The 18,032-nt window shown below is 46.3% G+C and overlaps 1 protein-coding gene and 1 pseudogene across 2 annotated transcripts in view; one reads left to right on the top strand and one right to left on the bottom strand.

Moving 5' to 3' along the window:
* Window positions 1-18,032, top strand: part of plce1 (phospholipase C, epsilon 1) — a gene marked incomplete at both ends in the record, with an annotated part of 180,365 nt that overhangs the window by 92,723 nt on the left and 69,610 nt on the right. The window contains 5 exons of the mRNA XM_083635075.1: window positions 11,192-11,337; window positions 11,674-11,821; window positions 12,763-12,873; window positions 15,030-15,139; window positions 15,875-15,991. Coding sequence (XP_083491201.1) covers window positions 11,192-11,337; window positions 11,674-11,821; window positions 12,763-12,873; window positions 15,030-15,139; window positions 15,875-15,991 — 632 coding nt within the window. The remainder of the gene's footprint in view (window positions 1-11,191; window positions 11,338-11,673; window positions 11,822-12,762; window positions 12,874-15,029; window positions 15,140-15,874; window positions 15,992-18,032) is intronic.
* LOC310774847 (kelch-like protein 10 pseudogene) lies at window positions 5,472-7,162 on the bottom strand (annotated as a pseudogene). The gene is made up of 2 exons: window positions 6,095-7,162; window positions 5,472-6,011 (listed from the first exon to the last, which is right to left on the bottom strand). The product of its transcript is annotated as a kelch-like protein 10 pseudogene (transcript).

An 18,032-nucleotide genomic window follows, 5' to 3' on the forward strand; every position in this document is an offset into this window, starting at 1 on the left:
TTGGTTATGTAATGCATGCATCGAGTGGAAACTGACCCTCATAGTTCAACTAATAACACACATGCACGCACACACACACACACACACACACACACACACACACACACACACGGAGATGGACGGATGGACACACACAGACATCAGGGAGATCAGCTTGTACCCACTACGTACGTGTGTGTGTGTGTGTGTGTGTGTGTGTTTGTGTGTGTGTGTGTGTGTGCGCGTGTGCGCGAGCGTGTGTGTGTGGTCAAGTTACGTTACTTAACACCTTTGATACATTTGAAATAGAGGGTTTTGGTATAGGAAGCAGCAGTTACACCCACAGAGGACGTTTACATGTATCGCTGCACAATCAGTTGGCTCAGGGAACAGTAGACAGAATATCAGCTTTTCTTCATGTAGTAACAAGCCTTGAAACCTTTTCCTTGTGGCGGAGTGTTGCTGTAATATAGACAGTTTAACACCATTTTTCTACTACATTTCTGGCGTTTACTTTCTAGAGCTACTGGGTGCTGCTATCTATGGCTGCTACTGTCAGCTGAGGCCAGAAAGCCCTTCTGCTCCAGGGCACACTGTGCAGCTCCTACGGCAACGCCACATGGACAAACGGTGTCATTCTTAAAGAGACTGGTGCGGGTAAAAACAATAAATACATAAATAATAATAATAATAAAAACAATTTTCGACATTCAATAATAAAAGTCGATCTTGATAATAAAAACAATTATTTTAAAAATCGAAATTCGTTGCCCATCCCTACTGTGCATCTCTCTCTCTCTCCTTGCGATCATCTCTTGCACATGAAACCAAACACACTTATGTGCTATCTGAACTATCAGAAGATGGGCCGACTCTGCAGGGCGCCTTGACGCGCGGCAGCTTGGAAGAGCCCCGCTCGCCGAGGGGCCAGAGCCCCGCTCGCTCGCTGAGGGGCCAGAGCGGTTTAGATGGCGAGCGTAAAGGCCTAAACATGGTCGTCTGTCCGCCTCGAATTGGAGCCGTCTGGCGGCGCCAGCAAGCCCTACATGCTCGGACGCCACTACGCCCTCCCCCCTCCCACCCTCCCTCCTCCTGTGGAAGCTCTGTGTGAAAATGGCGGAGATTGTGTGCCAGGCAGTCTGAATGAAATTGAATGTAACGTTCCCAATTCTATGTATTAAATTCTAAAAAACGACCCTCAACATTTGGGAAGGCTAAGCCACACAACTAGTTCGTTATAATCTAACGTCATGCTTTGAAAGGCGACTTTACGACGATGAGCCAAGGCAACGGCCAATCACAACTCTCGTGCAGCTGACGTCACGCACGTATCGTCGCCGTGAAGTCACATTTTCGAGCAGCCCCCGTCAGCCGACGGCGCCCCCTCCCCGTAGGACGGCGCTCCACCCGCCGTCCTACGGGGAGGGCGAGGCTCTGACGGACGACCATGTTTAGGCCTTAACGCAACCCAGCCCGACCGACACGGCTGCACATGATGTCATAACGCCAGGGACAAGTCACTGACAGGGATTCACACCAGCACGCACAGGGCAGGCCAGTGGAATAAGACCTGAGGTAGATCACAGGCCCGGGTTCAAGCTCCTGCCCTGCTGAGGTGTCTTTGAGCAAGACACTGAATCCCTGCCCGGTCCAGCCCGGCTCTTTTTGTTTGTTTGTTTTTTCTGAAGCAGATGCAGCAAAAAGCCAAAAGAGAATTCCCTAGTGGATTTAATCATTTTTAAAATCACATTATTATCGATGGGCTTACAGTCATTGGATGACAAAAGGCTGACAAAAGTAATTGACAAAAAAACAAAATTAATTGACAAAAAAACAAAATTAATTGACAAAAGTAATTGAAAGTAATTGAAAAAGTAATTGAAAAAAAAAGTAATTGACAAAAGTAATTGACAAAAGGCTGACAAAAGTAATTGGATGACAAAAGGCTGACAAAAAGGCTGACAAAAGGCTGATGACTCAAATACATGTATTGATTTATGGAAGAAAACACCTGAATCAGATTATGCACAATATATGCAGTTTGTTTGGATGACTTAGACATGTTTGAAGTAAAGTATATAGTATATAGTATATACTGTGCTGTATCCAGTCTGAAAGAATGGTTAATGACAGTTGTAGGTGATGGCATCAGAACCCAATAAATGATGTCACTGAGAACAGTTTAGAGACCATTTTCTCTGATGGATGACATTTTCAAAGTAACCTTCCCCAACGCCCGGCTCTCACGTGTATCACTCAGGAATGCGTAAAGGCGTGAAACTGTGGTCTCTCGAGTCAAGTGAAAGCATTGACTTTGAGAGTCTGACATTGCATAATTATGGAATGATGACACTGAACACTTTGTACATGTTTCTCAAGTAAGTGTGTATATATGTGCCTGCGTTTGATATGCAACTGTCTTGTCATTGGGTTCATGGCGAGTATATATCTCTGGATCTGTATACATGGACTGAGGCTCTGGTTGCATGTGTTATGTCTGATTTCTGTGCTCGCTTGTAGAACCGACTGTGGTCGGAGGTTCCATCACAAGGAATACTGTACATTCAAAGCTCCCTAATACATTTGTAGTATTCACAATGTGCAAATAGGCAAGTGGTTCATATGTGCTTGATGTATTGTATTGCACTAACCCCAAATCCATTGTTGGGAGTCAGAATGGAATTCACCTCAAACTAAAGTGTGTGGTTTCATACAGGCGTGTGTGTGTGTGTGTGTGTGTGTGTGTGTGTGTGTGTGTGTGTGTGTGTGTGTGTGTGTGTGTGTGTGTGTGTGTGTGTGTGTGTGCGTGCGTGCGTGCGTGCGTGCGTGCGTGCGTGTGTGTGTGCACGTGTGCCTCAGTTTATGGCCAGCTGGCTTGTGTCTGTGCGTCTAGTGTCACTGTAGACACGCGTTGCCAACTTGCCATACTGGAATGCACAAGAGATGATGTGAGCATAAGTGAGCCTTAAGCTGTCTACACACACAAACACACACACACACACACACACACACACACACACACACACACACACACACACTGTTGGCTATGGACACACTACTGTATGTACTGTAATTCAGCAGTGTGTAGGTATAGGTATAGGTATAAAAACAGTCAAATGTAAAAGAAGGAAGAAGGTCCGCACACTGAGCTCCCCTTTACCTTTTAATTATTTAATTAATTGTTGCTGGATGGATAATTAAAAGGTAAACGGGAGCTCAGTGTGCTGACCTTCTTTCTTATTTTATATTCTTTACAACACAAATAATAATTAGTTGCAGGGCAGTAGAATGAAACACAAACTGAACCACACCACCAGTTCCATTTTCAAAGATTACATTAGAGCAAAATGGGTAGAATAAAAGTGATTTAGTCTATAGTTCAGTCCAGTTCTCTCAGTTTGTTTATAAAGGAACAAAAATGCTCCACTCCGGGATTTCACGGTTATCCAACCAACACAATTCTTAAACCCAGGGAAAGCTATAAGCTAAAGCTAACGATAGACGTTTTGTTGTCGGCCCTCAATGGATTTCCTTGGGATGATGAGAGGATGGGAGGAGATGTTTTGCCAGGTTTAACATTAGGAGGACAGGCTAAAATATGATGCTGTGTGTGGTAGTTGAAACATAGCTTCAAGTTGACGTTTATTTATGTCTGTTGTTGAAACAAAAACATAAATACTGTAAGGCTACATAAATGGAAATGTTTGATCATTATTAATATCTACTTTTAGAAATGATATAGGCTGAAATCAAATCACTGTGCATAATTGTGAAAGTGTCTTTATTGACAGATGAAAAGGCTGTTATTTGCCCTTTGTCACCAGCTGCTGAGTAAATATATGTGTAACTAACATGTATATACTATCTAAAAACGTTGGGAACCCCTGTGTTACATAACTGGACAGTCATGTAATTCAGGTTACAGCTCAAAAAACACGTTTTGGTATCACTAACCAAATCGATATTGAAATTAATCGAATCGAATCGGGATTAATCGATTCGCAACCTTGTGAATCGGAATCGAATCGATTCTTGAAATTTGAACCAATACCCAGCTCTAATTACAGTTACTAATCAAACCATTTTACTTGCAGCATTACCTGCGTTATTCTTCAACTATCTCTGCGCCTTTTCATGCAGTTGCCAACTTGTCGACTTTGTCGCTAGTTTTAGTGACTTTTCAGACCCCTACCATATACAGACAGAGTTGGCAGTCCGCTATGGTCCCGTTATTCTGTTAGCGAATGGGGTCAGGTTTGCCGGGGTACCGTGGGGTTTGTTGTGGCACGCAGCCCGTTGGTGGTTGGCCTGCTGTGGGCTGTTGCTGAGGCTCCGCTCCCCGGCGGTCTGGCTCTCCTCTCTCGGCTAGCGCTCTTCCAGTTGTCCGGTGCCAGCTATTGACACCGACATTGTATTGTGGAGCTGGTTGGTTGTTTGTTTGTTTGTTTGTGGTGATGTTGTCGAGAGAGGCTTGCTAGCTGGAGTCGGGTTGCAGCATTTTGTAGGTTAGCACGCACACTAGCCTAGCCGTTAGCTACTCACTAGCCTATTCACCTAAACATGCGTCGCACACTATGACGTCAGCTACCTGTGACCGTGTATAGCCTGTTGCATTCAAGTGCCCGTAGCCTACAGCAGGTTATGGTACTGCCCATACAGTGCTCTACAAACTTTCACACATTTTACCATCCTTGAAGCTGCTTCCTGGTCCAAATGATGCAAAAAGAGGAGAGATTTCCCTTCTCTATTCTGTCCAATAGATGAGTGACTGTTTCGACCATGTGACATTGTTCAGAAAGTTTGGTGCTTGTGACAAATTGCTGTGTGAAAGTGAACCAGACCAAATGAAAATCGCAACAATGTTGCAACTTCACCCCCCCGAATCCACCAGCTTATATGTGAAAGCTACCACACACACACACACACACACACACACACACACACACACACACACACACACACACACACACACACACACACACACACACACACACACACACAAACATTTAGTTTGGTTTAGTTTATTTCGGATGATAATACAAAAAGAACATTACAAATTACATTTATAGTAAAAACATTTAAAAAAATGGTGCACATTATGTAAATCGAAGAAAACAATTATCCAAGGATAGCCCAGTAAAGTAGCTTAAAGTTGCGAACTAGAAGCCTACTTATTTCCACTGGGGTCCTTTCTGCCAATATGGCTGATATCACCCCAAATTGTTACATAAATAAGAATATGGCAGGTTTTTCATAACCTAAGTAAGTTGAAGTAGTTTCTTATGATGCTCAGTGAATGTGTACATTCTGAAAAGCTTTTATGTCAGCATCTGCCAGTGGGCCATCATGATAAGAGTAGGTATAATAATGTGTTAATTCCACTACAGGAGAGACTTGATGGCTCTGAAATTAGGTGGAAAACATTTGCATATATATCGCCATCGGCAATCAGCCAAAAGGCCAAAAAGCAGGCAGGGCGGCCCAGGGCGGGGTTACAGGATGTGCTGAGGTGCGGCGTACTCGGCCATGTTGGACAGTCCATGTGCCACACAGCAGCTGAACCCTCCGTGTGGTCTCCTCATACTGCAGGCCTCGTGCCACTCGTTGGTGCTCTGGTCGTAGCGCTCCACGCTAGCGAGTTGGAAGTCTCTGTAGAAGCCTCCGCACACGAACAGCTGGTCGTCCACCACCTCAATGCCAAAGTAGCTGCGTGGATTCAGCATGTCGGGCACGGCGCTCCACGTGTTGGTTAGCGGCTCGTAGGCCTCGGCGCTGCGCAGGTAGTTGGGGCCGCCCCAGCCGCCCACTGCGTAGACGCGCTGTCTGTAGGTGATGACGCCCAAGCCGCTGCGCCTGCTGCTCATGGGGGCGATCTTCATCCACTGGTTGGTGTCTGGGTTGTAGCACTCAGCTGTGTTCAGGCTCCTCCTCTCATCGTTACCACCACAGATGTACACCTTGCCGTTGAGTACTGTGGCGCTGGCGTAGCTCCTCTGCTCATTCATGGGTGGGAGCAGAGTCCACTTGTCAGTCTGAGGATCATAGCACTCGGCACTGTTGAGACAGACGTTTCTCTATTGTCACCTCCCATGGCATAGATGCTGCCATTCAGTACTGCCATGCTGACACAGCCCCGGGGATTATGCATGGGTGCCACATCGTGCCAAGTACGGGTACAGAGGTCAAACTTCCGCACGCTGCTGAGACTGTCCCACCTGCTGTTGTAGCTGTAGCCGCCAACACAGTAGACAATGCCATTTAGGAAAGCGGCGCCGTGGTAAGCCCGGGGAGACTCAAGTTCAACGTTTGGTACATTGACCCAGAGCTCGGCACGGGGATCGTATACCTCAATGCTATTTGTTAGGCTGTCACTGCAGCCTCCAATGACCAACAGGATGGCATGAGGCAGGCGCGGGCGAGTCAGAGGGTTGGAGGGTCTGTTGGAGGTGACATCATACATGGCCCTCTCTGCATCGAGGATGATCGCCTCACACTTGGCGTTGTCTTTAACCAGACTGTTGTTTTTCACCTGGTTGATGAAGTAGTCGGTGGTCATCAAGCCCAGGCGGATCTTAGGCAGCAGCACAGACATGTGACCTTCACGCTCCTCGGGCGAGTGGGCGATCCAGCGGAGGACGGCCTCGAACACCGTGCTCTCCTGTCTCACGTTCAGATCGTCTCGTGCCAGGATGTCCGTCAGCTGCTCCAGAGAGAGTTCCAGGAACTCTTCAGAGGCTGTGGCAATCTGCTCAAAGTGCTCCAGGATGAAGAGAAAGGCCTTGCTCCTCAGGTCCGGGCAGTAGTAGAAGACTACAAACTTTAAGATGCCGATGCAGTTCTCCGGGCAGAGCCGCACCTCCAGGAACTCACAGCAGGAGCGGACGACCCCCATGATGCCGAGGTAGTCTGCTGCTATCAACAGCTCCTCCACGTTGTCCTCGGTCACCGGGACAGAGCTGGTGTAGGCGTACTCTATGAGGAGACGCATCATGTCTGCTGACACGGGGCCGGTCATGTCGTAGATGTTGTCCTTGGACGTCCAGCCATGGGTGAAGAGAGCGTGGAAGTATTGGCTGCAGGTGCAGAGGACTCCACATGAATTGAATTCCACATCATCCACTCTGATCACTGCGTCACACACTGACTCCTCCAGATGCAGCTCATTAAGAAGCACTGACAACATTGACCCTTCGTCTTGTTTGTTCATTTTGTTCAACTAACCTGGATGAATACCTTATACCTTCAACAGTACCTGTGATTTACTCAAATATTTGGAGTCTGGGTGAGTTTTGTCCTTCTCCTGGAGCTGGCACCAGCTTGCTGGTCTTACTTATAGCCTCTGATGGGAAGGATTTATGACATCACTGATGATGTCACAATGTATATGATGTCATCAGTGATGTCATAAATCACTGATGATGACACTGTTTAGGTGACATCATCACTGATTTATGACATCATCAGTGATGTCATAGACATTGTGACATCATCAGTGATGTCATCAATCCTACTGAGGCACTGTGTGTGTGTCTGTGTCTGTGTGTGTGTGTGTGTGTGTGTGTGTGTGCGTGTGTGCGTGTGTGCGTGTGTGCGTGTGTGCGTGTGTGCGTGTGTGTGTGTGTGTGTGTGTGTGTGTGTGTGCGCGCGTCTGTGAGTGCACGCGCGTGTGTCTGTAACTTTCTCATTGGACCTCTCTGGTTCTGTCTGCCTCTTTTAATTTCCTAATCAAACAATTTATTTCAGGGGATGCATAACTACCCGTCCAACCCTAGAACCTAAGATCATTTTTTAAGCAATAAACCTTTTTCACAGGAGCCATTTTGTGTCTAAAAGGCAGGAAGTAATACAGGTGCAGAAAATTAATGAGGGTTTCCAACTTCCAATTCATTTACTGTAGGTATTTCAGTGCTTGACCCTCATTAATGTCAAACTAGGGGGTTTTCATGATTCTGAATCATTTATTTGACCACTCCTTGTCATGAAAATGGCCACGCCCACTTTTCCTGCTCGCCCTGAACAATCTTTTTCTGTGAAAATAAATATTTACATGTTGGAAATCATCTTTTCAATGGTTTTTGGCCTACAATGCTCCATAACTGGGATAAACCCTCCCCTGCTCTACTCTGCTCTCCCATTGGAGGCGTCCGTTTCAGTGGCAGCCGGATGTCCGCTCCCTGCTTAAAGGGGGACTAACCCCCTAGATATGTATTAGAACAGTGATTTGAAAATACCTATGGAAAAAACCAAGAAATGACATATGCTCTTGTCTATACTGGACTCTTTGGCTGTGTTGAAGTCCAGATTTTTTTTCGGAAATCGACGCCATTACAGTTTGCCTACTGCCTCAAAAATAATTTATTTGAGAGGGGCCATATCTGTATAAATATCAGCAACTAGCCAACGCTGGTGGCCTGTTTGGAAAGAGCTTTGCTCAAAATGGTTGAAAGTTATATCAATTTGGTAATTCAGTGGCGAACTAGAAATGTAATTATTTTTCTGCATGTAACTCTATGGAAACTACTCAAACTACGTTACGGGAGCAAAGTGACATGGGCTCGTTAACAGCAGCACACCCACAATAGGACAAACCTCTCGCTCTGGGGTAACACAATGCGAGATTTCTCCACGTAATTCCCTCGTCTAACTAGAGATAAACCGCGCAATGAAATCCGTTTTTAATTTGCGTTTTGGGGGTTTTCGTGATTCTTGATGAAATTTACAGCACCTATGATTTTTCCTCATAGGGCGCAGAGCAGGACAGAGCTCTTCTCCTCCTCGGAGCACACACACACAGACAGAGCCAGTTGCTCTGCTCTGCTCCAACATCAAAGCCCCCGCCTCTCACTGCTGCTGTGTGCAGTGTGCGCGCGCCCCGCGGGTGCATGAGCGAGCAGAGCAGACTCTCCCGTTTGACTGGCCGAGAGAAAGTGCTTCCAATGAAATGTCAGACTGTGCACAGAGAGCACTGGAGAAAGTGCTCCAGACAGCAAAACACACACACAGCGAGTCAACCCCCCCCCCCCCGTTGCTTGTACACAGTGACGATATTACAGCAGCCGATGTGTTTAGACCAGCTTTGTCACGTTGTCACGTCGTAGTATAGCGTTATATTTTACATGTGCGCTAAACTGCGACGCTATTTGTTTGCGGAAATATCAGACTGCTCTCTGCTCTCAGAGCACAGAGAACCCAGCTGCGGCCGCGCGCCCCCGGAGCCCCATGAGGCTCGTCCATGAGGTTACAGTACGACTCTCTCCTGCCCGCTCCCACCTGCCTGGGCTTGAGACAGTGCTTCCAACTCGGACTGATAATATAAACATCATCATTCGAGCTTATTCAGGTAAGATATTAATAAAGTAGTGACACATTCAGCGGGAAACTAACTATAATTAAGACATGTGCCAACTTTGACAACGTTTGGTTCAGTATTTTAAGAGCAAACTTCAATAAGAATAGGCTTGGAGTTCTGAGGAGCCGAAAGGGTACAGAGGGGGTAGGGGAGTAATTATCTTGAAATCCCATAGTCTTTGGGGACAACCTGACGTCAGGTTGTACCAAATCTCCCATTCATTTGAGAGAAAAAAAAAAAGCAGTCTTTGACCCTAAGAGGGCGCTTATGCCAGGTATGCTGCTGAAAAATGATACAAATGGTAAAATGGCAACAGTTTGGTGTCAAATGTGGAAATTCTGACCAGAATTCTTCACACATCACCCCCAAAGTCATATATATTGGTTAAAAGCTGAAAAAAAGTGTTTTGGAGGTTAGTTCTCCTTTAAGAAGCTCTGTCATTGGCTCCGACCATGTCAATCAGAGCAGCTTCTACTCCCTCCTCCCTGTGTGTCGCTGTAAATAGTGCCCTGCCGCCGCAGTGAAAACAACAACGCTAACTAGTTTGCAAGCTAACGGCAGAAACCTACACGCTAGCACGTTGCTACACGCTGAAAACGGCAAATTGGATTGTTGGAAACTATTTTCCAAGGGCACTGCCGCTAAGCACCGCCCATCACAATCCCACTATGGAGACCTGCGGCGCCAGACTCCTCGGACGGAAGGGAGAGGAGGCTGGCCAGCGAGACTAGTTTGTACATGACTATGGTTAGACTGATATTTTCCAATATGTCAGCTCATATTTACATTTTTATTAAATATTGGATAGGGGACAGTTATCTGATCCATCTCCAGTATCATAGAGAAACAGATCATTGTCAACTCTATACCTGAAAAATCATGTTTCTTTATAATGCCTTCTTTCTGTTGAGTTCTTGATTGATACAGCTGGTCCTTACACAGCAGACTCTATAGCGCCCCCACAGGCCACACATGATCCGCGGTAAAACCGCTCTGCGCCCACTGTGCCATTGTTTTCTATGGGGAGAGCGGTGCCTCCCAACTCTGCGGCAGCGCTACCCTCGAATTTGCCACCTTGCGGTGCGCTTCAAATGGTTTCAACTTTGACCTCCTTACCGCTGGCCTTTCTCCGCCCTAACTCACGGGGCAGAGAAGAGAACATCGCCTCTCTTTTTTTTTTTTGTAAATAAAGTTTTTATTTATTTACACACATAGACAGCATAAACATAAACAAACATTTTTACTTTCGCTTATACATTTCCAGGCCTGTAATAAATGAACATACTTGGTTCCGTGATATATTCACAACAAAAAATAAAAAAAATAATTAAAGCAATATAATATAATATAGCCACATCACAGTGTCCCAGTCGTGCTATGAGCAAAGAAGCGGTCCCATGCAATTTTGAAATCCTCATTTCTATCATTGACTCTTGCCATGTGTTCATATGATACTATTTCTAACATGAATTCTACCCACTTTTTTTAAATCTGGAGAGGATGTACTTTTCCATAATCTGAGAATCATTCTGGCAGCCGTGACCACGCCTACATTTATCACTGCAAAGTCGTACTTCGATATATTTGGCGCTTCTGTTTGGTCCCCCAACAGGCCTAACCTTGGTGACACAGGCACCTCCGAACCCAACCATTTCCCTATGTATTCTATTACTTTTTCCCAAAACGGGTAAACCAGTTTGCACTCCCATATTGCATGTAGAGACGTTAGAACATCGCCTCTCTTAACCCATATTGCATGTAGAAACGTTAGAACATCGCCTCTCTTAAGACAGAGAAGCAAAGAAGAGGCTCTGGCTGATTCTGCATCACTTTGACTGTGAATCAATATATGTGTATGAACAGGTGAGTTCCTGGGTGACGTGGTTGGTGCTGACAGCGAGTTCCATGGAGGAGAAGAGAGAGGTCTTCTCCTACCTGGTCCATGTGGCTAAATGCTGCTGGAACATGGGCAATTATAACGCTGTCATGGAGTTCCTGGCTGGACTCAGGTTAGAAGGAACACACACACACACACACACACACACACACACGCACACACACATGACCACACACAGGTATACACACATTCCCGCACACACACGTTGCTCATACACGCGCTCTCTCATGCACATACACAACACATGCTTCTCTTGCTCTCTCCCACAGACATACACACACATTTGTTTTACTACAGTTGCGGGTACCTTCCATTGGCTTACATTCATCCTCTAATCATCCTCTACCACTAGTCAGTAACATTTAGTCATGCACACGCACGCACACACACACGCACGCACACACACACACTGTCTGAAAAACTTTTTTTGTTTGTTTCTGTCGTCCAGGTCCCGTAAGGTGCTGAAGATGTGGCAGTTTATGGACCAGCCGGACATCGAGACCATGAGAAGCCTGAAGGACGCCATGGCTCAGCACGAGTCCTCCTCCGAGTACAAGAAGGTCGTGACCAGAGCTCTCAATATCCCAGGATGCAAGGTGGCCTGCAGGGGGCATAGTTGGGAAATGTGATTGTCTACTTTGCTGTGTGGATTAATCCTGAATTACAGTACCTTCTGAGGGATTATATGCTACTGTATCTATGGTTGCATGAAAAGCTTGCTTTTATCACCATTCGTTTAGATTTTTGTCACCCCAGGGCCTGTGGAACCCATTAAGAAAACACCAGGGCCTGTGGAACCCATTAAGAAAACACCAGGGCCTGTGGAACCCATTAAGAAAACACCAGGGCCTGTGGAACCCATTAAGAAAACACATTACTCTGATCTCAATCATGTTACATTGGCGCCCCGTTTGCTTTAGGATTGATTTTAAAAATGTACTTATTAATTTTAAAGCTCTTCATGGCCTAGTAGCCCCATTATATATATCAGAACTGCTGCCCCCCTATTAACCAGTGCGCAGCCTGAGGATCCTCTTTTAAATCACTTCTAAAGACTTATTTATATAGAAAGGCTTTCTTATCAACTTTCTTTTATTGTTATTTTATTCAATATTTAGCCTACTTTCATTCATACGTATCGTGTTTTACTGTTTTTTTTTTTACATGTATTCTTGACGCTGCACTTCAGTCTTGCACTGCTCTAATTGTATCCTTGGCGTTTTACTTGTGGTTTTATTCATTATTGGCTTTTATGTTTTATGGTTTGTAAGTCATCCATTCTACTTCTTTTATTCCTCCTGTATTTTGTATGCCTGCTTGCTTATTCACACATGAATTTATCGTTATTTTATGTTAATTGTAAAGCACTTTGTAACGCAGCTATACAAATAAACTATTATTATTATTATTATTATTATTATTATATAGTTTCAATAATGCATGCATATGCAATGACTTTTCATTCCTTAAAACGGAAGTTCCTAAAGACGTGGTAAAGGTAAAATAATAAGAATACTGTACCTGCATATTCCTGTAGGTGGTGCCATTCTGCGGTGTATTTCTGAAGGAGCTGAGTGACGCGCTGGACGGGGCGGCGAGCATCATCAGCCTCAAGCCTTCTCTAGACAATACAGATGACTCACTGGAGGTACACGCACACATACATACCCAGTTACACATCTTTACACAGTAATGATGACTCAATGAATAGACAGCAGCAATTTTGTTTGTTTGTCATTAATGTTATTGGTTGCACCTGTGTTTAGACACAAAATGGCTGCTGTGAAAAGGGTCTATAGATGCGAGACATTATGCACACATTCACTCTCAATTAAGCTGTAAGAATATGAGATGTCTCTAGCTTGTTTACTTCCATCAGTCCTTCAGTCTGTCCCCCTGTCTCTAGTTTGTGTCTGACTACAGTGTGTCTGTCCCCCTGTCTCTAGTTTGTGTCTGACTACAGTGTGTCTGTCCCCCTGTCTCTAGTTTGTGTCTGACTACAGTGTGTCTGTCCCCCTGTCTCTAGTTTGTGTCTGACTACAGTGTGTCTGTCCCCCTGTCTCTAGTTTGTGTCTGACTACAGTGTGTCTGTCCCCCTGTCTCTAGTTTGTGTCTGACTACAGTGTGTCTGTCCCCCTGTCTCTAGTTTGTGTCTGACTACAGTGTGTCTGTCCCCCTGTCTCTAGTTTGTGTCTGACTACAGTGTGTCTGTCCCGCTGTCTCTAGTTTGTGTCTGACTACAGTGTGTCTGTCCCCCTGTCTCTAGTTTGTGTCTGACTACAGTGTGTCTGTCCCCCTGTCTCTAGTTTGTGTCTGACTACAGTGTGTCTGTCCCCATGTCTCTAGTTTGTGTCTGACTACAGTGTGTCTGTCCCCCTGTCTCTAGTTTGTGTCTGACTACAGTGTCTTGTCTGTCCCCCTGTCTCTAGTTTGTGTCTGACTACAGTGTGTCTGTCCCCCTGTCTCTAGTTTGTGTCTGACTACAGTGTGTCTGTCCCCCTGTCTCTAGTTTGTGTCTGACTACAGTGTGTCTGACTACAGTGTGTCTGTCCCCCTGTCTCTAGTTTGTGTCTGACTACAGTGTGTCTGTCCCCCTGTCTCTAGTTTGTGTCTGACTACAGTGTGTCTGTCCCCCTGTCTCTAGTTTGTGTCTGACTACAGTGTGTCTGTCCCCCTGTCTCTAGTTTGTGTCTGACTACAGTGTGTCTGTCCCGCTGTCTCTAGTTTGTGTCTGACTACAGTGTGTCTGTCCCCCTGTCTCTAGTTTGTGTCTGACTACAGTGTGTCTGTCCCCCTGTCTCTAGTTTGTGTCTGACTACAGTGTGTCTGTCCCCATGTCTCTAGTTTGTGTCTGACTACAGTGTGTCTGTCCCCCTGTCTCTAGTTTGTGTCTGACTACAGTGTGTCTGTCCCCCTGTCTCTAGTTTGTGTCTGACTACAGTGTGTCTGTCCCCATGTCTCTAGTTTGTGTCTGACTACAGTGTGTCTGTCCCCCTGTCTCTAGTTTGTGTCTGACTACAGTGTGTCTGTCCCCCTGTCTCTAGTTTGTGTCTGACTACAGTGTGTCTGTCCCCCTGTCTCTAGTTTGTGTCTGACTACAGTGTGTCTGTCCCCCTGTCTCTAGTTTGTGTCTGACTACAGTGTGTCTGTCCCCCTGTCTCTAGTTTGTGTCTGACTACAGTGTGTCTGTCCCGCTGTCTCTAGTTTGTGTCTGACTACAGTGTGTCTGTCCCCCTGTCTCTAGTTTGTGTCTGACTACAGTGTGTCTGTCCCCCTGTCTCTAGTTTGTGTCTGACTACAGTGTGTCTGTCCCCATGTCTCTAGTTTGTGTCTGACTACAGTGTGTCTGTCCCCCTGTCTCTAGTTTGTGTCTGACTACAGTGTGTCTGTCCCCCTGTCTCTAGTTTGTGTCTGACTACAGTGTGTCTGTCCCCATGTCTCTAGTTTGTGTCTGACTACAGTGTGTCTGTCCCCCTGTCTCTAGTTTGTGTCTGACTACAGTGTGTCTGTCCCCCTGTCTCTAGTTTGTGTCTGACTACAGTGTGTCTGTCCCCCTGTCTCTAGTTTGTGTCTGACTACAGTGTGTCTGTCCCCCTGTCTCTAGTTTGTGTCTGACTACAGTGTGTCTGTCCCCCTGTCTCTAGTTTGTGTCTGACTACAGTGTGTCTGTCCCCCTGTCTCTAGTTTGTGTCTGACTACAGTGTGTCTGTCCCCCTGTCTCTAGTTTGTGTCTGACTACAGTGTGTCTGTCCCCCTGTCTCTAGTTTGTGTCTGACTACAGTGTGTCTGTCCCCCTGTCTCTAGTTTGTGTCTGACTACAGTGGGCAGCACAACTTCTTGTCTCGATCCGGTCCAGACGGTCTGCACGTCCCAGAGAAGGAAGCCACTGTCAGCAACATCCTCCAGATTATCAGGTACAATCACACAGACACCTGCAACCTGTTAAAACAACACATGTGTTTCTGACCTGCTGGAATCTACTCTCACTCACTCACTCCTCTCCTCTCCTCTCCTCTCCTCTCCTCTCCTCTCCTCTCCTCTCCTCTCCTCTCTTCTCTTCTCCTCATCCCCCCTCTCCTTTCCTCTCCTCTCCTCTCCTCTCCTCTCCCCATCCCTCCTCTCCTCTCCCGATCCCCCCTCTCCTCTCCTCTCCTCATCCCCCCTCTCTTCTCCTCTCCTCTCCTCTCCCCATCCCCCCTCTCCTCTCCTCTCCTCATCCCCCCTCTCCTCTCCTCTATTCTCCTCATCCCCCCTCTCCTCTCTTCTCCTCATCCCCCCTCTCCTTTCCTCTCCTCACCTCTCCTCTCCTCTCCTCTCTTCTCCTCATCCCCCCTCTCCTCTGCTCTCCTCTGCTCTCCTCTCCTCTCCTCTCCCCATCCCCCCTCTCCTCTCCTCTCTTCTCCTCATCCCCCCTCTCCTCTCCTTTCCTCTCCTCACCTCTCCTCTCTTCTCCTCATCCCCCCTCTCCTCTCCTCTGCTCTCCTCTCCTCTCCCCATCCCTCCTCTCCTCTCCTCTCCCCATCCCCCCTCTCCTCTCTTCTCCTCATCCCCCCTCTCCTCTCCTCTCTTCTCTTCTCTTCTCCTCTCCTCTCCTCTCCTCTCCTCTCAACACCTCTCCTCTGCTCTCCTCTCCTCTCTTCACTCCTCAGGTCCTGTAATCGTAGTTTGGAGGCAGAGGACCCTGATGACCTGGCCACCAGCCCCTCCTCCACCGGCCCGTCCCCAGCCTCCAGGAACAACTCCTTCAGGGACCGCAGCCGCAATCAGTCAGTACCCACTGTTTTCCTTTCTTTCTTTTTTTATGTATTTCTTTATTAAATATATTTTTTCTATATTCCTAAAGGACAAATAAATTATTTTTCCTTCTGATTCAGAGTCTTGCTCAGGGACTGCAGCAGGGGGGATGTTTTCTGTCACGGGGTCTTGAACCCGGGGCGTCCAGCTGAAGGATGATCTCAATCTTTCAGCACACCTCCCTGCTGCCGAGGGTTATTTCATACAGTAGTGCTGCAGAGTAGAAAGAGACAGAACGTGGGCTGTTGCACAAGTTGCGACCAAGATTGTAACTCATCTCAAATGGCACATAGCACATGCCCCTATCCATCAAGACGAGCACCAGTTGTCTTGTCAACTGTCATTGTTTCCACTTTCTCTGTTTATTGCCATTTAACTTGTTCTTTGTTCTGTGTAAAAAAATCACTCCTCTTTTTATGCCTCCGCCGGCGATAGCCAGGCCGGAGGCATTATGGATCCGGGTTGTCCGTCCGTACGTCCGTCCGTACGAGCTTTGTTAAGGTGATATCTGAGGAACCACATCTAATCTAATCTAACCTTATCATACAGCTCCACATTAGGCATGGGTCGATTTCTGGTTTTACCGGTTCGGTTCGGTGTACGAGCCCAAACCGGTTTGATCACGTGCGAACCGAAAAAACCTAAAAACAAACAAAAAAAAAAAACTTTTTTTTTTTTTTTTTTGCCAGTCCATTCTGATTGCACTATTGTTCGTATTAACCTTTTCTCAAGTTGCACTATTATTTTGATGTTTAGAAGAAAAGTTAAGCTGAATAGTTATGAGAAATAAATACAGGGTGTGTTTGTTACACAGGTGTCCTGCTTCTTTTTATTCAGTATCATTGCTGGTTGACAATACCAGCTTAGAGGTGTATTATCGCTATCAGGTGGACTGAAGTTGCACTACAGACAGTTATGGGCCACACTCGGTAGCCCTGCTTTAAAAAAAAAAAAAAAAAAAAAATTATTACAAAAAAAATCGGTATACCGGTTCGATCCGGTTTAGACGGCAATATCGAACCGATTTTAAAATTTTCAAACCGACCCAGCCCTACTCCACATCTAATCTAGCCTCATCATACTGTACAGCTCCACATATAATCTAATCTAGCCTCCTCATACAGCCCCACGTCTGACACATGAGACATTAAAGAATTTGACACCTAACAGTCAGCAACAGTTCTCTCCCTTTTCCTCATTCCCAAAATCCCCTATTCCATTATGGCCGCTATTGTGCCACTTTCCGTGTCTTACGGCAGATTGGAAAGTTTCTATTATGTGGAGCCGTGACCCCATCAGCCAAAGGTCACTTTGAGCCGTGACCCCACCAGCCAAAGGTCACTTTGAGCCGTGACCCCACCAGCCAAAGGTCACTTTGAGCCGTGACCCCACCAGCCAAAGGTCACTTTGAGCCGTGACCCCACCAGCCAAAGGTCACTTTGAGCCGTGACCCTACCAGCCAAAGGTCACTTTGAGCCGTGACCCCACCAGCCAAAGGTCACACAGAGTTCTTGCTTTTCCTGTTCGTTCACAGACAAAGACCCCAGGACAAAGTGAAAGAAAAAGGCGCATTGCGACGTACCGTCTCATATGATCAGAACTATGGGGACCACAACGGCTTTCCAACTGTGGCCAATCCAGACCTCACTCACACGGGCTGCATGGCTCGTGCTTTGGCACAGCTGCTCACGTCGCTTTAGAATCAAAACACAATTGAACTTCCTCTCGTACAAAAGGGAGGATGTACTAAGGGTGTTGGCATAGTGTTTTGTGTCTTCCATTGTGGAACGTACTTCATTTAGCATCAATGTGCGCCGCTGATGATAAAAAAAAATCCATTTAAAGATTTATTGGAATGGACTATCGGTTGGTTGGTTCATAATCATAGAGTTGTCAGTAGAAGGGGTGTTTCTGGATGTGCTGTGGCATTCTCCAGTGGTACAAATATGATGACATAATCATGATTGATTGTAATCATCGCATAATCACTAGCTGCGTTATGCACACGTTTTC

This window comes from Poromitra crassiceps, assembly GCF_964638095.1.
Source record: "Poromitra crassiceps genome assembly, chromosome: 4".
Lineage (NCBI taxonomy): Eukaryota > Metazoa > Chordata > Actinopteri > Beryciformes > Melamphaidae > Poromitra > Poromitra crassiceps.